The 18,103-nt window shown below is 45.6% G+C and overlaps 1 protein-coding gene across 1 annotated transcript in view; it reads left to right on the forward strand.

Moving 5' to 3' along the window:
- LOC118376416 (calpain-2 catalytic subunit-like) overlaps window positions 1–18,103 on the forward strand; it is a 96,912-nt gene that overhangs the window by 52,750 nt on the left and 26,059 nt on the right. The window contains exons 5-10 of the mRNA XM_052518303.1: window positions 2,488–2,656; window positions 3,946–4,029; window positions 5,772–5,793; window positions 6,432–6,540; window positions 8,577–8,737; window positions 10,746–10,927. Of these exons, the coding sequence (XP_052374263.1) occupies window positions 2,488–2,656; window positions 3,946–4,029; window positions 5,772–5,793; window positions 6,432–6,540; window positions 8,577–8,737; window positions 10,746–10,927 (727 nt within the window). The remainder of the gene's footprint in view (window positions 1–2,487; window positions 2,657–3,945; window positions 4,030–5,771; window positions 5,794–6,431; window positions 6,541–8,576; window positions 8,738–10,745; window positions 10,928–18,103) is intronic.

Genomic DNA, 18,103 nt, shown 5'->3' on the forward strand with positions numbered 1-18,103 from the left:
ATGCTATCAGTCTGAATATATTGTCTGTCTGTCTCAGGGTGAATGGATGCTATTAGTCTGAATATATTGTCTCTCTGTCTCTGTCTCAGGGTGAATGGATGCTATGAGTCTGAATATATTGTCTGTCTCTGTCTCTCTGTCTCAGGGTAAATGGATGCTATGAGTCTGAATATATTGTCTGTCTCTGTCTCAGGGTGAATGGATGCTATGAGTCTGAATATATTGTCTGTCTCTGTCTCTGTCTCTGTCTCTGTCTCTGTCTCTGTCTCAGGGTGAATGGATGATATGAGTCTGAATATATTGTCTGTCTCTGTCTCTCTGTCTCTCTGTCTCTCTGTCTCAGGGTGAATGGATGCTATGAGTCTGAATATATTGTCTCTCTGTCTCTCTGTCTCTCTGTCTCAGGGTGAATGGATGCTATGAGTCTGAATATATTGTCTGTCTCTGTCTCAGGGTGAATGGATGCTATCAGTCTGAATATATTGTCTGTCTCTGTCTCAGGGTGAATGGATGCTATGAGTCTGAATATATTGTCTCTCTGTCTCTGGGTGAATGGATGCTATGAGTCTGAATATATTCTGTCTGTCTCTGTCTCAGGGTGAATGGATGCTATCAGTCTGAATATATTGTCTGTCTCTCTGTCTCTGTCTCAGGGTGAATGGATGCTATCAGTCTGAATATATTGTCTGTCTCTCTGTCTCAGGGTGAATGGATGCTATGAGTCTGAATATATTGTCTGTCTCTCTGTCTCTGTCTCAGGGTGAATGGATGCTATGAGTCTGAATATATTGTCTCTCTGTCTCAGGGTGAATGGATGCTATCAGTCTGAATATATTGTCTGTCTCTCTGTCTCAGGGTGAATGGATGCTATCAGTCTGAATATATTGTCTCTCTGTCTCAGGGTAAATGGATGCTATGAGTCTGAATATATTGTCTGTCTGTCTCAGGGTGAATGGATGCTATGAGTCTGAATATATTGTCTCTCTGTCTCAGGGTGAATGGATGCTATCAGTCTGAATATATTGTCTCTCTGTCTCAGGGTGAATGGATGCTATGAGTCTGAATATATTGTCTGTCTGTCTCAGGGTGAATGGATGCTATCAGTCTGAATATATTGTCTGTCTCTCTGTCTCAGGGTGAATGGATGCTATGAGTCTGAATATATTGTCTGTCTGTCTGTCTGTCTCAGGGTGAATGGATGCTATGAGTCTGAATATATTGTCTGTCTGTCTGTCTGTCTGTCTCTGTCTCAGGGTGAATGGATGCTATGAGTCTGAATATATTGTCTGTCTGTCTGTCTGTCTGTCTCTGTCTCAGGGTGAATGGATGCTATGAGTCTGAATATATTGTCTGTCTCTCTGTCTCAGGGTGAATGGATGCTATGAGTCTGAATATATTGTCTGTCTCTCTGTCTCAGGGTGAATGGATGCTATGAGTCTGAATATATTGTCTGTCTCTCTGTCTCAGGGTGAATGGATGCTATGAGTCTGAATATATTGTCTGTCTGTCTGTCTGTCTGTCTCTGTCTCAGGGTGAATGGATGCTATGAGTCTGAATATATTGTCTGTCTGTCTGTCTGTCTGTCTCTGTCTCAGGGTGAATGGATGCTATGAGTCTGAATATATTGTCTGTCTGTCTGTCTCTCTGTCTCAGGGTGAATGGATGCTATGAGTCTGAATATATTGTCTGTCTGTCTGTCTCTGTCTCAGGGTGAATGGATGCTATGAGTCTGAATATATTGTCTCTCTGTCTCTCTGTCTCAGGGTGAATGGATGCTATGAGTCTGAATATATTGTCTCTCTGTCTCTCTGTCTCAGGGTGAATGGATGCTATGAGTCTGAATATATTGTCTGTCTCTCTGTCTCAGGGTGAATGGATGCTATGAGTCTGAATATATTGTCTCTCTGTCTCTCTGTCTCAGGGTGAATGGATGCTATGAGTCTGAATATATTGTCTCTCTGTCTCTCTGTCTCTGGGTGAATGGATGCTATGAGTCTGAATATATTGTCTCTCTGTCTCTCTGTCTCAGGGTGAATGGATGCTATGAGTCTGAATATATTGTCTGTCTGTCTCTGTCTCAGGGTGAATGGATGCTATGAGTCTGAATATATTGTCTGTCTCTCTGTCTCAGGGTGAATGGATGCTATGAGTCTGAATATATTGTCTGTCTCTCTGTCTCAGGGTGAATGGATGCTATGAGTCTGAATATATTGTCTGTCTCTCTGTCTCAGGGTGAATGGATGCTATGAGTCTGAATATATTGTCTGTCTGTCTCTGTCTCAGGGTGAATGGATGCTATGAGTCTGAATATATTGTCTGTCTCTGTCTCAGGGTGAATGGATGCTATGAGTCTGAATATATTGTCTCTCTGTCTCACTGTCTCTGGGTGAATGGATGCTATGAGTCTGAATATATTGTCTCTCTGTCTCTCTGTCTCAGGGTGAATGGATGATATGAGTCTGAATATATTGTCTGTCTCTGTCTCAGGGTAAATGGATGCTATGAGGCTCTGTCAGGTGGCTCCACCACTGAGGGCTTTGAGGACTTCACAGGAGGGATAGCAGAGAACTATGACCTGAAGAAGGCTCCCTCCGACCTGTTCCAGATCATCAGGAAAGCCCTGGCCTCTGGAGCTCTGCTGGGCTGCTCCATTGACGTGTGTACAACTTCACAATATACCATCTATATTACTATCATCAGAAGATGTTATATTCATCCTTCTGTAGCTCAGTTGATGAGCATGGCGCTTATAACGCCAGGGTATGGGTTCGATCCCTGGGACCACCCATACAGTAGAATGTATGCACACATGACTGTAAGTTGCTTTGGATAAAGATGTTGATAAATGGCATATATTATTATTATATTATTATATTATCTATATTACTAGCATCAGAAGATGTTATATTCATCTATATTACTAGCATCAGAAGATGTTATATTCATCTATATTACTATCATCAGAAGATGTTATATTCATCTATATTACTATCATCATCATCATCCAGTTTTGGAAAAGGTTTCAGGTTTAATTTGCCGTGTGTTAATGAAAACATGATTGTGATATGTAGTTGTTTTATGGGATAAGAGCATCTTCTATAAAATAAAAAAAACATAATGGAGACTGTTACATGCAGTGAAGGATATGATAATATCTAATATTTGGTTTTAATAGCATGGTTCTTCACTGCACTGTGCCACAAAACGTAAGTCGCTCTGGATAAAAACATCTGTCACCTTTTAAATGCAGTAAACCTTTGGGGGTGGTTTCCTGGGCACAGATTAAGCCTAATCCTAGACTAAAAAGCAAGCTGAATGAACTGTGTAAACATTTGGGGGTGGTATTACTAGCATCAGAAGATGTTAATTCTAGACTAAAAACAAGCTGAAGAACTGTTAAACATTTGGGGGTATTTCTAGGCATCAGAAAATGTAATCCTAGATTAAAAGCATCAGAAGATGTTAAATTTGGGGTATATTACTGGCACAGATTAAGCCTAATCCTAGACTAAAAGCAAGCTGAATGAACTGTGTAAACATTTGGGGGTGGTTTCATGTTTAGATTAAGCCTAATTAGACTAAAAAGCAAGTGAATGAACTGTGTAAACCTTTGGGGTGGTTTCCTGGGCAAGATTAAAACTAATCCTAGACTAAAACATGCAAGCTGAATGAACTGTGTAAACATTTGGGGGTGGTTTCACTGGTGCACAATTAAGCCTAATCCTAGACTAAAAAGCAAGCTGAATGAACTGTGTAAACCTTTGGGGGTGGTTTCCTGGGCACAGATTAAGCCTAATCCTAGACTAAAAAGCAAGCTGAATGAACTGTGTCCGTGGATCATTATTTTAGTGCAGGTTCTGTGTGCTGTTTGGTTGTGATATTATCAGGGGGTTTTTCCATGGTGTGCTTATGATTTAGTTACGGTTCTGTTCACCGTCTCTCCAGATCACCAGTCAAGCAGACTCGGAGGCCGTCACCTATCAGAAGCTGGTGAAAGGACACGCCTACTCTCTGACCGGGGCTATGGAGGTAACGTCAGAATGACTCAATATTTCATACAGCACGGTTCCCTGACTGGCGGGCAGAATTTGGCCGGTTGTTGGTTTAATTTGGCCCCCCAAGTTTTTGGAGCAACCCCCCCCCCCCAACACAAAAAGGAAATCATCTCCAGCACTTTTTTTTCTTCTTCTTTTTTGTGTTGCGCTGTTGACCTCCGGTGAACTTGATTCAGAAGTCCTGCGCACCGGATAAGCAAAGTGTTCCCATTCAATTTGTCTGAAAAAACAAACTCCGCCTACCCGGCGGACCGGGAGATCTGTGGGTAAATCGAGTGCGCCTACTGGGCTGGCCAATCAGATAGCTCAAATCACTGCGAACAGAGCTTCGATGGACACCGCAAAGTTTGATACTAACCTACGTAAAATTAACTAACTTAAAGCCATAACCACAGAGAAACTGTCAAAGAGCTACAGTGCAGTTTTTGACTGAGTTCACGTTTCTGTTTTTATTCAGCACAAAATATAAAAGCTATTCTCCGTAATTCCACTCGCGCTGCAGCTGCAATGAATGAGTAGCCGATTATATCGATAGCTCTGCGTTTGAATTATTATTAGCAGCTCGTCATATCGATGAATATTTTACATTCTCTGTTCATAGGAACAACATTTAATTTGTTCATGAGGCAGATGCGACTCGTTACGCCACCAGGTGGAAGACTGGCCCCTCTGATCAGTCTCACCGGAGGAAAGGAAGGCGAGAGCGAGCAGGAACGGTGAGAGGCGGACCCTCTGCTGCTCTCTCTCTCCCTCCGCTAAGACTAATGCCGTGTTCAAATGAACTGGGAAGTCGTCATCTCCGACTTCCGAATTCAATGCGTTCCAGACAACTGGGAACTCGGGGGAAAAAACGAGATCTGGCATATAGACAATATGCTGTGATAATGTATTAGATCAGGCATATAGCCAATATGCTGTGATAATGTATTAGATCAGGCATATAGCCAATATGCTGTGATAATGTATTAGACCAGGCATATAGCCAATATGCTGTGATAATGTATTAGACCAGGCATATAGCCAATATGCTGTGATAATGTATTAGACCAGGCATATAGCCAATATCCTGTGATAATGTATTAGACCAGGCATATACTATGCTGTTTTATATATGCTGTGATAATGTTTAGACAGGCATATAGCCAATATGCTGTGATAATGTATTAGATCAGGCATATAGCCAATATGCTGTGATAATGTGATCAGGCATATAGAAATTGTGATAATGTATTAGACCAGGCATATGTATGAGTGATAATGTCTTAGACCAGGCATATAGCCAAATGCTGTGATAATGGACCAGGCAACTACTGTGATAATGATGACCAGGCATATAGCCAATATGCTGTGATAATGTATTAGACCAGGCATATAGCCAACTATGCTGTGATAATGTATTAGACCAGGCATATAGCCAATATGCTGTGATAATGTATTAGATCAGGCATATAGCCAATATGCTGTGATAATGTATTAGACCAGGCATATAGCCAATATGCTGTGATAATGTATTAGACCAGGCATATAGCCAATATGCTGTGATAATGTATTAGGGCTACTGCACACCTCATTCATACATAACTGTTTTTATTCTGTTAATTTTACAAATCTGAGCGGTAGATCTGAACTTACTTTTTGAAACTTGACTCAGAAATTGTTGGTTCTAATGTAAATCTGTCTGAACCCAAAGCAGGTTCAATGACCTTACTAAACCAGGTGAACTACCGTGGTGGTCAGAGTGCGTAACCCCTCAAACTGGGGCCTGGGTTCAATTCAAAGTGGGTGGGTTCAATTCAAACTGGATGGGTTCTATTCAAACTGGATGGGTTCAATTCAAACTGGGTGGGTTCAATTCAAACTGGGTGGGTTCAATTCAAACTGGGTGGGTTCAATACAAACTGGGTGGGTTCAATTCAAACTGGATGGGTTCAATATAAACTGGATGGGTTCAATTCAAACTGGGTGGGTTCAATACAAACTGGGTGGGTTCAATTCAAACTGGGTGGGTTCAATTCAAACTGGATGGGTTCAATACAAACTGGGTGGGTTCAATTCAAACTGGGTGGGTTCAATTCAAACTGGATGGGTTCAATTCAAACTGGGTGGGTTCAATTCAAACTGGGTGGGTTCAATTCAAACTGGGTGGGTTCAATTCAAACTGGGTGGGTTCAATTCAAACTGGGTGGGTTCAATTCAAACTGGGTGGGTTCAATACACACTGGGTGGGTTCAATACAAACTGGGTGGGTTCAATTCAAACTGGGTGGGTTCAATTCCAGTTCAGTTAATTTAGGAAGTAAACTGAGAAATGTTATTGGAATTTCAACTTGCTTTCTGAATTGAATCAACCCTGATGGTTACCACACACTTGTTAAAGAAACTGTTTTTTCTCTCTGTCTCTTTCTCTCTCTCTCTAGCTCCTCGGAGTGGAACAGCGTTGATTTTTCTGAGCGTGACGTTGTGAAAGCAGACGATGGAGAGTTCTGGTAAAGTGTTTTTCTACAGCACTCAACGGGCCAGCCCATAATTATATCCCAAGGATCTGTTATTTTAATGATTTATTTTCTTATTTTAGCTCTCCCTTACGGCCACTTAAGCAACACGTTATAATCTCATTATCCTAAGTATCTGTTATGATTAAAGTTGTGTGGGTCTAAGGCAAGGTGTGCCTGGGTTTAACCGTGTGTTGTCGTGTCATGGCTTGTGTCTGATCAAATTACCTGTGTTGCTTTGTATTGTGAAATGTATATATATATATATATTTTTTTTTTTACAGACAGACAAATCAGGTTATTGCTTGGATAATATTGAACTGGCAAATGTCATTTCTGTTTTGTGGTGTTTTTGTGATCTGTTCCACCTGCGTTCTGTTCCACAGGTTGGATTTCACAGTCTGTGTAAATACTGTATATATAATATACTGTATATATAATATAAAGGCCATTTATCTAATGTGTCCCCAGGCCATTGAGCACAGAGGCCTCAGTGCTCTCAGTGACTAAAGAATTCTACCTTGGAATTCTGTGGTCACGCCCAACTTACTGAGGAAAGCATTTGTCATCATTTCATTTTAGCGAATCACGCGACTCCCAAGGCGATGCTACAAATAGAGGCGAGACCCAACATGTATGGGGGAAGGTTAGGGGGAAGGTATTGTGGAAGATGATTGGTTGGTAGATGAAGCTGATTGAGACAGCTGGGAGTTTCTCCCTATTTTTGTCTGTTTGCCAACGAACGCCAAGTTTCAAATTTAAATACCATTGACTTGCTTGCTTCCGAGCTCTTTCCCATCAACGCTGCCGATAACAAACAGAGTAGCATGATGTGTGTGTACGTTATATGTGTGTGAGCGGTTTGACCCGTTGGTCCACCAGGCTCTTCGTACATCAAATCAAATGTATTTATATAGCCCTTCGTACATCAGCTGATATCTCAAAGTGCTGTACAGAAACCCAGCCTAAAACTCCAAACAATGCAGGTGTAGAAGCACAGAGGGGCAGAAGTTTCTGGTAATGAGATACTTTTATCAAAAGCAACTTACATAGATTCTTTTTATTTTACCTTTCTAACCAGGCAAGTCAGTTAAGAACAAATTCTTATTTTCAATGACGGCCTGGGAACAGTGGGTTAACTGTCTGTTCAGGGGCAGAACTGTCTGCTAAATGGCATATATTATTATTATTATTATTATTAGAACGACAGATTTGTACCTTGTCAGTTCGGGAATTTGAACTTGCAACCTTCCGGTTACTAGTCCAACGCTCTAACCACTAGCCCTGCCGCCCCATTGGAATCAAACCCACTATCCTGGCCTTACAAGTGCCGAGCTTGACCAACCAAGCTTGATTTGTGTGTTTAAAGAATAATAGTTTACCGACTTGGTCTTTACAGGATGTCCTTCTCTGACGTGGTGTTGCTTCCTGTCTTTACAGGATGTCCTTCTCTGACGTGGTGTTGCTTCCTGTCTTTACAGGATGTCCTTCTCTGACTTGGTGTTGCTTCCTGTCTTTACAGGATGTCCTTCTCTGACTTGGTGTTGCTTCCTGTCTTTACAGGATGTCCTTCTCTGACGTGGTGTTGCTTCCTGTCTTTACAGGATGTCCTTCTCTGACTTGGTGTTGCTTCCTGTCTTTACAGGATGTACTTCTCTGAAGAATTACCATCGTGGTGATTGCTTCCTGTCTTTACAGGATGTCCTTCTCTGACGTGGTGTTGCTTCCTGTCTTTACAGGATGTACTATCTCTGACGTGGTGTTGCTTCCTGCCTTTGGGACAGGATGTACTTCTCTGACTTGGTGTTGCTTCCTGTCTTTACAGGATGTCCTTCTCTGACTTGGTGTTGCTTCCTGTCTTTACAGGATGTCCTTCTCTGACGTGGTGTTGCTTCCTGTCTTTACAGGATGTCCTTCTCTGACTTGGTGTTGCTTCCTGTCTTTACAGGATGTCCTTCTCTGACTTGGTGTTGCTTCCTGTCTTTACAGGATGTCCTTCTCTGACGTGGTGTTGCTTCCTGTCTTTACAGGATGTCGTACACAGACTTCATGAAGAATTACCATCGTCTGGAGATCTGCACTCTGACCCCTGACACCCTGACCTCCGATGATACAAAACAATGGAGTGTGACCAACTACGACGGGGCCTGGAGGAAAGGATCGACCGCAGGAGGATGCAGGAATAATGCCCGTAAAGCATGCCCCATACACACAGACACACACACCACCACAGGGAGGACAGCTCATAATAATCACTGGAATGGAGTAAATGGAATGGAGTATATGGAATGGGAGTAACTGGAATGGAGTATATGGGATGGGAGTAAATGGAATGGAGTAAATGGAATGGAGTAAATGGAATGGAGTAAATGGAATGGGAGTAAATGGAATGGGAGTAAATGGAATGGAGTAAATGGAATGGGAGTAAATGGAATGGGAGTAAATGGAATGGAGTAAATGGAATGGGAGTAAATGGAATGGGAGTAAATGGAATGGAGTAAATGGAATGGGAGTAAATGGAATGGAGTAAATGGAATGGGAGTAAATGGAATGGAGTAAATGGAATGGAGTAAATGGAATGGAGTAAATGGAATGGAGTAAATGGAATGGGAGTAACTGGAATGGAGTATATGGGATGGGAGTAAATGGAATGGGAGTAACTGGAATGGAGTATATGGGATGGGAGTAAATGGAATGGGAGTAAATGGAATGGAGTAAATGGAATGGGAGTAAATGGAATGGGGTAAATGGAATGGAGTAAATGGAATGGAGTAAATGGAATGGGAGTAAATGGAATGGGAGTAAATGGAATGGGAGTAAATGGAATGGAGTAAATGGAATGGGAGTAAATGGAATGGAGTAAATGGAATGGAGTAAATGGAATGGGAGTATATGGAATGGGGTAAATGGAATGGAGTAAATGGAATGGGAGTAAATGGAATGGAGTAAATGGAATGGAGTAAATGGAATGGAGTAAATGGAATGGGACTAAATGGAATGGGAGTAAATGGAATGGGAGTAAATGGAATGGGAGTAAATGGAATGGAGTAAATGGAATGGGAGTAAATGGAATGGAGTAAATGGAATGGAGTAAATGGAATGGAGTAAATGGAATGGAGTAAATGGAATGGGAGTAAATGGAATGGGAGTAAATGGAATGGGAGTAAATGGAATGGGAGTAAATGGAATGGAGTAAATGGAATGGGAGTATATGGAATGGTGTAAATGGAATGGGAGTAAATGGAATGGGAGTAAATGGAATGGAGTAAATGGAATGGGAGTAAATGGAATGGAGTAAATGGAATGGGAGTAAATGGAATGGGAGTATATGGAATGGTGTAAATGGAATGGGAGTAAATGGAATGGGAGTAAATGGAATGGAGTAAATGGAATGGAGTAAATGGAATGGGAGTAAATGGAATGGGAGTAGAATGGTGTAAATGGAATGGAATGGGTGTAAATGGAATGGGAGTAAATGGAATGGGAGTAAATGGAATGGGAGTATATGGAATGGGAGTAAATGGAATGGTGTAAATGGAATGGTGTAAATGGAATGGTGTAAATGGAATGGTGTAAATGGAATGGGAAATGTATATGGAATGGGAGTATATAGAATGGTGTAAATGGAATGGTGTAAATGGAATGGAGTATATGGAATGGGAGTATATTGAATGGTGTAAATGGAATGGAGTATATGGGATGGGAGTAAATGGAATGGAGTATATGGAATGGTGTAAATGGAATGGAGTATATGGAATGGAGTAAATGGAATGGTATCAAACATCAGGAAACCATATGTATTTTGAGTTCCATACCATTCCATTACTTCTGTCCCAGCCATTACTATGAACCCGTCCTCCCTAATTGAGGTGTCACCAACCTCCTGTGACTCACAAAGACAGTTTCCTCAGTCATAGAAGTGGAGTCTTTATGTCAAACGTCAGGCTAAATCCATTCAGTGGCAATGGCCCACGAGTATGAGTAAAACACCTTCTGTTCTATTGTCTGCATCAACCCAACCTTCGTATTGACCCTGGTCAATCTCTACTCCCACAGATCCTTCCACAGATCCTTCCACAGACACCTAAAAAAAAAAATAATAATACCACAAACACACCTCAACCATACACTACACTAAGTCATACTTTATAACAGTACTCTCCTTCATAATAACCCTGGCCCCCCGCCTCCCCCCACAGACACGTTCTGGATGAATCCCCAGTTCAAGATCAATCTGGAGGAAGAGGATGACGACCCGGGGGATAATGAGGTGGGCTGTAGCTTCGTGGTGGGACTCATCCAGAAGAACAGAAGACGGATGAGGAAAGTAGGAGAGGACATGCACACCATCGGATTCGCCATCTATGAGGTGGGGCTTGTGGTGGGGTGGGCATCATTATAATAATATACTGGTCCTAGATCTGTTTGTGCTCTCGCCAATCAATCATTCAATCAATTATGTTTTATGATTCCCTGTTTACATAGTCAGCAGTTGTCACACAAACAATTGCATTACAGAAACCCAGCCTAAAACCCCTAAGAGCAAGCAATGCAGAGGCAGGAGTTAAAACTCCATTGCTATCCATGTCAAGCCATTGAGTTGGCAGGATAAACAGACCAGCACTCAGGCTATATTAAACCCACTGCTGTCAGATAAATCCATAATTAATACCAGTCCTGTTTGTTATACCTGTTACTTTTATTGTGATTTATACTATATTAAAATATGACATTTAGCAGACACCTCTATCCAAAGTGCCTTAGTCTTATGTGTGCATACATTTTAAGAATCGGTGCTCCCCGGGAATCAAACTCACAATTCAGCCGTTGCAAGCACCTTGCTCTACAGAAGATCCCCATACTGGTTGTGGCTGATGTAACATTAACATTATGTGATGTTTTTTTATTTTTACCTTTATTTAACCAGGCAAGTCGGTTAAGAACAAATTCTTATTTTCAATGACAGCCTAGGAACAGTGGGTTAACTGCCTTGGTCAGGGGCAGAATGACAGATTTTTACCTTGTCAGCTCGGGGATTCGATCTTGCAACCTTTCGGTGACTAGTCCAACGCTCTAACCACTAGGCTACCTGCCATCCCTACACTCTAACCACTAGGCTACCTGCCGTCCCTACACTCTAACCACTAGGCTACCTGCCGTCCCTACACTCTAACCACTAGGCTACCTGCCGTCCAACGCTCTAACCACTAGGCTATCTGCCGTCCCTACACTCTAACCACTAGGCTACCTGCCGTCCCTACACTCTAACCACTAGGCTACCTGCCGTCCCTACACTCTAACCACTAGGCTACCTGCCGTCCAACGCTCTAACCACCAGGCTACCTGCCATCCCTACACTCTAACCACTAGGCTACCTGCCGTCCCTACACTCTAACCACTAGGCTACCTGCCGTCCAACGCTCTAACCACTAGGCTACCTGCCGTCCCTACACTCTAACCACTAGGCTACCTGCCGTCCCTACTCTCTAACCACTAGGCTACCTGCCGCCTCTACACTCTAACCACTAGGCTACCTGCCGTCCCTATGCTCTAACCACTAGGCTACCTGCCGTCCCTACACTCTAACCACTAGGCTACCTACCATCCCTACACTCTAACCACTAGGCTACCTGCCATCCCTACACTCTAACCATTAGGACACCTGCCGTCCCTACACTCTAACCACTAGGCTACCTGCCGTCCCTACACTCTAACCACTAGGCTACATGCCGTCCCTACACTCTAACCACTAGGCTACCTGCCGTCCCTACACTCTAACCACTAGGCTACCTGCCGTCCCTACACTCTAACCACTAGGCTACCTGCCGTCCCTACACTCTAACCACTAGGCTACCTGCCGTCCCTACACTCTAACCACTAGGCTACCTGCCGTCCCTACACTCTAACCACTAGGCAACCTGCCGTCCCTACACTCTAACCACTAGGCTACCTGCCGTCCCTACACTCTAACCACTAGGCTACCTGCCGTCCCTACACTCTAACCACTAGGCAACCTGCCGTCCCTACACTCTAACCACTAGGCTACCTGCCGTCCCTACACTCTAACAACTAGGCAACCTGCCGTCCCTACACTCTAACCACTAGGCAACCTGCCGTCCCTACACTCTAACCACTAGGCTACCTGCCGTCCCTACACTCTAACCACTAGGCTACCTGCCGTTCCTACACTCTAACCACTAGGCTACCTGCCGTCCCTACACTCTAACCACTAGGCTACCTGCCGTCCCTACGCTCTAACCACTAGGCTACCTGCCGTCCCTACGCTCTAACCACTAGGCTACCTGCCGTCCCTACACTCTAACCACTAGGCTACCTGCTGTCCCTACCCTCTAACCACTAGGCTACCTGCCGTCCCTACACTCTAACCACTAGGCTACCTGCCGTCCCTACACTCTAACCACTAGGCTACCTGCCGTCCCTACACTCTAACCACTAGGCTACCTGCCGTCCCTACACTCTAACCACTAGGCTACCTGCCGTCCCTACACTCTAACCACTAGGCTACCTGCCGTCCCTACACTCTAACCACTAGGCTACCTGCCGTCCAACGCTCTAACCACTAGGCTACCTGCCGTCCCTACACTCTAACCACTAGGCTACCTGCCGTCCCTACACTCTAACCACTAGGCTACCTGCCGTCCCTACACTCTAACCACTAGGCTACCTGCCGTCCAACGCTCTAACCACCAGGCTACCTGCCATCCCTACACTCTAACCACTAGGCTACCTGCCGTCCCTACACTCTAACCACTAGGCTACCTGCCGTCCAACGCTCTAACCACTAGGCTACCTGCCGTCCCTACACTCTAACCACTAGGCTACCTGCCGTCCCTACTCTCTAACCACTAGGCTACCTGCCGCCTCTACACTCTAACCACTAGGCTACCTGCCGTCCCTACGCTCTAACCACTAGGCTACCTGCCGTCCCTACACTCTAACCACTAGGCTACCTACCATCCCTACACTCTAACCACTAGGCTACCTGCCATCCCTACACTCTAACCATTAGGACACCTGCCGTCCCTACACTCTAACCACTAGGCTACCTGCCGTCCCTACACTCTAACCACTAGGCTACATGCCGTCCCTACACTCTAACCACTAGGCTACCTGCCGTCCCTACACTCTAACCACTAGGCTACCTGCCGTCCCTACACTCTAACCACTAGGCTACCTGCCGTCCCTACACTCTAACCACTAGGCTACCTGCCGTCCCTACACTCTAACCACTAGGCTACCTGCCGTCCCTACACTCTAACCACTAGGCAACCTGCCGTCCCTACACTCTAACCACTAGGCTACCTGCCGTCCCTACACTCTAACCACTAGGCTACCTGCCGTCCCTACACTCTAACCACTAGGCAACCTGCCGTCCCTACACTCTAACCACTAGGCTACCTGCCGTTCCTACACTCTAACCACTAGGCTACCTGCCGTCCCTACGCTCTAACCACTAGGCTACCTGCCGTCCCTACGCTCTAACCACTAGGCTACCTGCCGTCCCTACGCTCTAACCACTAGGCTACCTGCCGTCCCTACACTCTAACCACTAGGCTACCTGCTGTCCCTACCCTCTAACCACTAGGCTACCTGCTGTCCCTACACTCTAACCACTAGGCTACCTGCCGTCCCTACACTCTAACCACTAGGCTACCTGCCGTCCCTACACTCTAACCACTAGGCTACCTGCCGTCCCTACACTCTAACCACTAGGCTACCTGCCGTCCAACGCTCTAACCACTAGGCTACCTGCCGTCCCTACACTCTAACCACTAGGCTACCTGCCGTCCCTACTCTCTAACCACTAGGCTACCTGCCGCCTCTACACTCTAACCACTAGGCTACCTGCCGTCCCTATGCTCTAACCACTAGGCTACCTGCCGTCCCTACACTCTAACCACTAGGCTACCTACCATCCCTACACTCTAACCACTAGGCTACCTGCCATCCCTACACTCTAACCATTAGGACACCTGCCGTCCCTACACTCTAACCACTAGGCTACCTGCCGTCCCTACACTCTAACCACTAGGCTACATGCCGTCCCTACACTCTAACCACTAGGCTACCTGCCGTCCCTACACTCTAACCACTAGGCTACCTGCCGTCCCTACACTCTAACCACTAGGCTACCTGCCGTCCCTACACTCTAACCACTAGGCTACCTGCCGTCCCTACACTCTAACCACTACGCTACCTGCCGTCCCTACACTCTAACCACTAGGCTACCTGCCGTCCCTACACTCTAACCACTAGGCAACCTGCCGTCCCTACACTCTAACCACTAGGCAACCTGCCGTCCCTACACTCTAACCACTAGGCAACCTGCCGTCCCTACACTCTAACCACTAGGCAACCTGCCGTCCCTACACTCTAACCACTAGGCTACCTGCCGTTCCTACACTCTAACCACTAGGCTACCTGCCGTCCCTACACTCTAACCACTAGGCTACCTGCCGTCCCTACGCTCTAACCACTAGGCTACCTGCCGTCCCTACGCTCTAACCACTAGGCTACCTGCCGTCCCTACACTCTAACCACTAGGCTACCTGCTGTCCCTACCCTCTAACCACTAGGCTACCTGCCGTCCCTACACTCTAACCACTAGGCTACCTGCCGTCCCTACACTCTAACCACTAGGCTACCTGCCGTCCCTACACTCTAACCACTAGGCTACCTGCCGTCCCTACGCTCTAACCACTAGGCTACCTGCCGTCCCTACGCTCTAACCACTAGGCTACCTGCCGTCCCTACGCTCTAACCACTAGGCTACCTGCCGTCCCTACGCTGTAACCATTAGGCTACCTGCCGTCCCTACACACTAACCACTAGGCTACGTGCCGTCCCTACACTCTAACCACTAGGCTACCTGCCGTCCCTACGCTCTAACCACTAGGCTACCTGCCGTCCCTACGCTCTAACCACTAGGCTACCTGCCGTCCCTACGCTCTAACCACTAGGCTACCTGCCGTCCCTACGCTCTAACCACTAAGCTACCTGCCGTCCCTACGCTGTAACCACTAGGCTACCTGCCGTCCCTACCCTCTAACCACTAGGCTACCTGCCGTCCCTACACTCTAACCACTAGGCTACCTGCCGTCCCTACACTCTAACCACTAGGCTACCTGCCGTCCCTACACTCTAACCACTAGGCTACCTGCCGTCCCTACGCTCTAACCACTAGGCTACCTGCCGTCCCTACGCTCTAACCACTAGGCTACCTGCCGTCCCTACGCTCTAACCACTAGGCTACCTGCTGTCCCTACGCTGTAACCACTAGGCTACCTGCCGTCCCTACACACTAACCACTAGGCTACCTGCCGTCCCTACACTCTAACCACTAGGCTACCTGCCGTCCCTACGCTCTAACCACTAGGCTACCTGCCGTCCCTACGCTCTAACCACTAGGCTACCTGCCGTCCCTACGCTCTAACCACTAGGCTACCTGCCGTCCCTACACTCTAACCACTAGGCTACCTGCCGTCCCTACGCTCTAACCACTAGGCTACCTGCCGTCCCTACGCTCTAACCACTAGGCTACCTGCCGTCCCTACGCTCTAACCACTAGGCTACCTGCCGTCCCTACACTCTAACCACTAGTCTACGCTGCTGATGTAATGTGATGTGGCTGATGTAATGTGATGTGGCTGATGTAATGTGATGTGGCTGATGTAATGTGATGTGGCTGATGTAATGTGATGTGGCTGATGTAATGTGATGTGGCTGATGTAATGTGATGTGGCTGATGTAATGTAATGTGATGTGGCTGATGTAATGTAATGTGGCTGATGTAATGTGATGTGGCTGATGTGATGTGGCTGATGTAATGTGATGTGGCTGATGTGATATGATGTGATGTGGCTGATGTAATGTGATGTGGCTGATGTAATGTGATGTGGCTGATGGTAACACGATGTGATGAGGCTGATGTAATGTGATGTGGCTGATGTAATGTGATGAGGCTGATGGTAACACGATGTGATGAGGCTGATGTAATGTGATGTGGCTGATGTAATGTGATGTGGCTGATGTAATGTGATGTGGCTGATGTAATGTGATGTGGCTGATGTAATGTGATGAGGCTGATGTAATGTGATGTGGCTGATGGTAACACGATGTGATGAGGCTGATGTAATGTGATGTGGCTGATGGTAACACGATGTGATGAGGCTGATGTAATGTGATGTGGCTGATGTAATGTGATGTGGCTGATGTAATGTGATGTGGCTGATGTAATGTGATGTGGCTGATGTAATGTGATGTGGCTGATGTAATGTGATGTGGCTGATGTAATGTGATGTGGCTGATGTAATGTGATGTGATGTGGCTGATGTAATGTGATGTGGCTGATGTAATGTGATGTGGCTGATGTAATGTGATGTGGCTGATGTAACACGATGTGACGTGGCTGATGTAACACGATGTGATGTGGCTGATGTAACACGATGTGATGTGGCTGATGTAACACGATGTGATGTGGCTGATGTAACACGATGTGATGTGGCTGATGTAACACGATGTGATGTGGCTGATGTAATGTGACGTGGCTGATGTGATGTGGCTGATGTAATGTGATGTGGCTGATGTAACACGATGTGATGTGGCTGATGTAACACGATGTGATGTGGCTGATGTAATGTGTGATGTGGCTGATGTAATGTGATGTGGCTGATGTGATGTGGCTGATGTAATGTGATGTGGCTGATGTAATGTGATGTGGCTGATGTAACACGATGTGATGAGGCTGATGTAATGTGATGTGGTTGAGAGGGAGGTCCACCTGGATAAGAACTATTTCTGACCCATGCCCAGAAGGCTGATGTCAACCTGAGATGTCAGGCTGAAACTTCCCCTGGAGAATGTAATGATGTGACCTTGAGGCTGATGTAATGTGATGTTCTCAGGCAGATTTCAGTAATGTGATGTGTGATGTGTGATGTGGCTGATGTAATGTTCTTCCTGATGTCACTCAGCTTTATGTAGGTGTTGAGGGTATATGGCTGATGTCACTCAGTAGGTGCTGAGGCTGATGGTAAGTCACTCAGATGTAGGTGAGACTGATGACTAAGTCACTCAGATGTAATGTGCTGAGGCTGATGTAAGTCACTCTGATGTAGGTGCCGAGGCTATATGAATGTCACTGGCTGATGTAAGGCACGATGATGAGTCACTGAGTAGGTGTGAGGCTCTATGGCTGAGTCACTCAGCTTTATGTGATGCTGAGGTAATGACTGATCACTCAGTAGGTGCCGAGGCTATATGACTGATCACTCAGCTTTATGTGGTGAGACTATATGACTGAGTCACTCAGCTTTATGTGGTGAGGCTAATGACTGAGTCACTCAGCTGATGTAGGTGAGACTATATGTGGTCACTCAGATGTAATGTGAGGCTATATGACTGAGTCACTCAGTGGTGCTGATGTCTATGACTGAGTCACTCAGCTTTATGTCAGTGAGGCTGATGTGAACTCAGCTTTATGTCAGTGAGGCTCTATGACTGAGTCACTCAGCTCTATGTGGTGAGGCCATATGAC

The sequence above is a fragment of the Oncorhynchus keta genome, chromosome 5 (genome assembly GCF_023373465.1).
Source record: "Oncorhynchus keta strain PuntledgeMale-10-30-2019 chromosome 5, Oket_V2, whole genome shotgun sequence".
Taxonomy (NCBI): domain Eukaryota; kingdom Metazoa; phylum Chordata; class Actinopteri; order Salmoniformes; family Salmonidae; genus Oncorhynchus; species Oncorhynchus keta.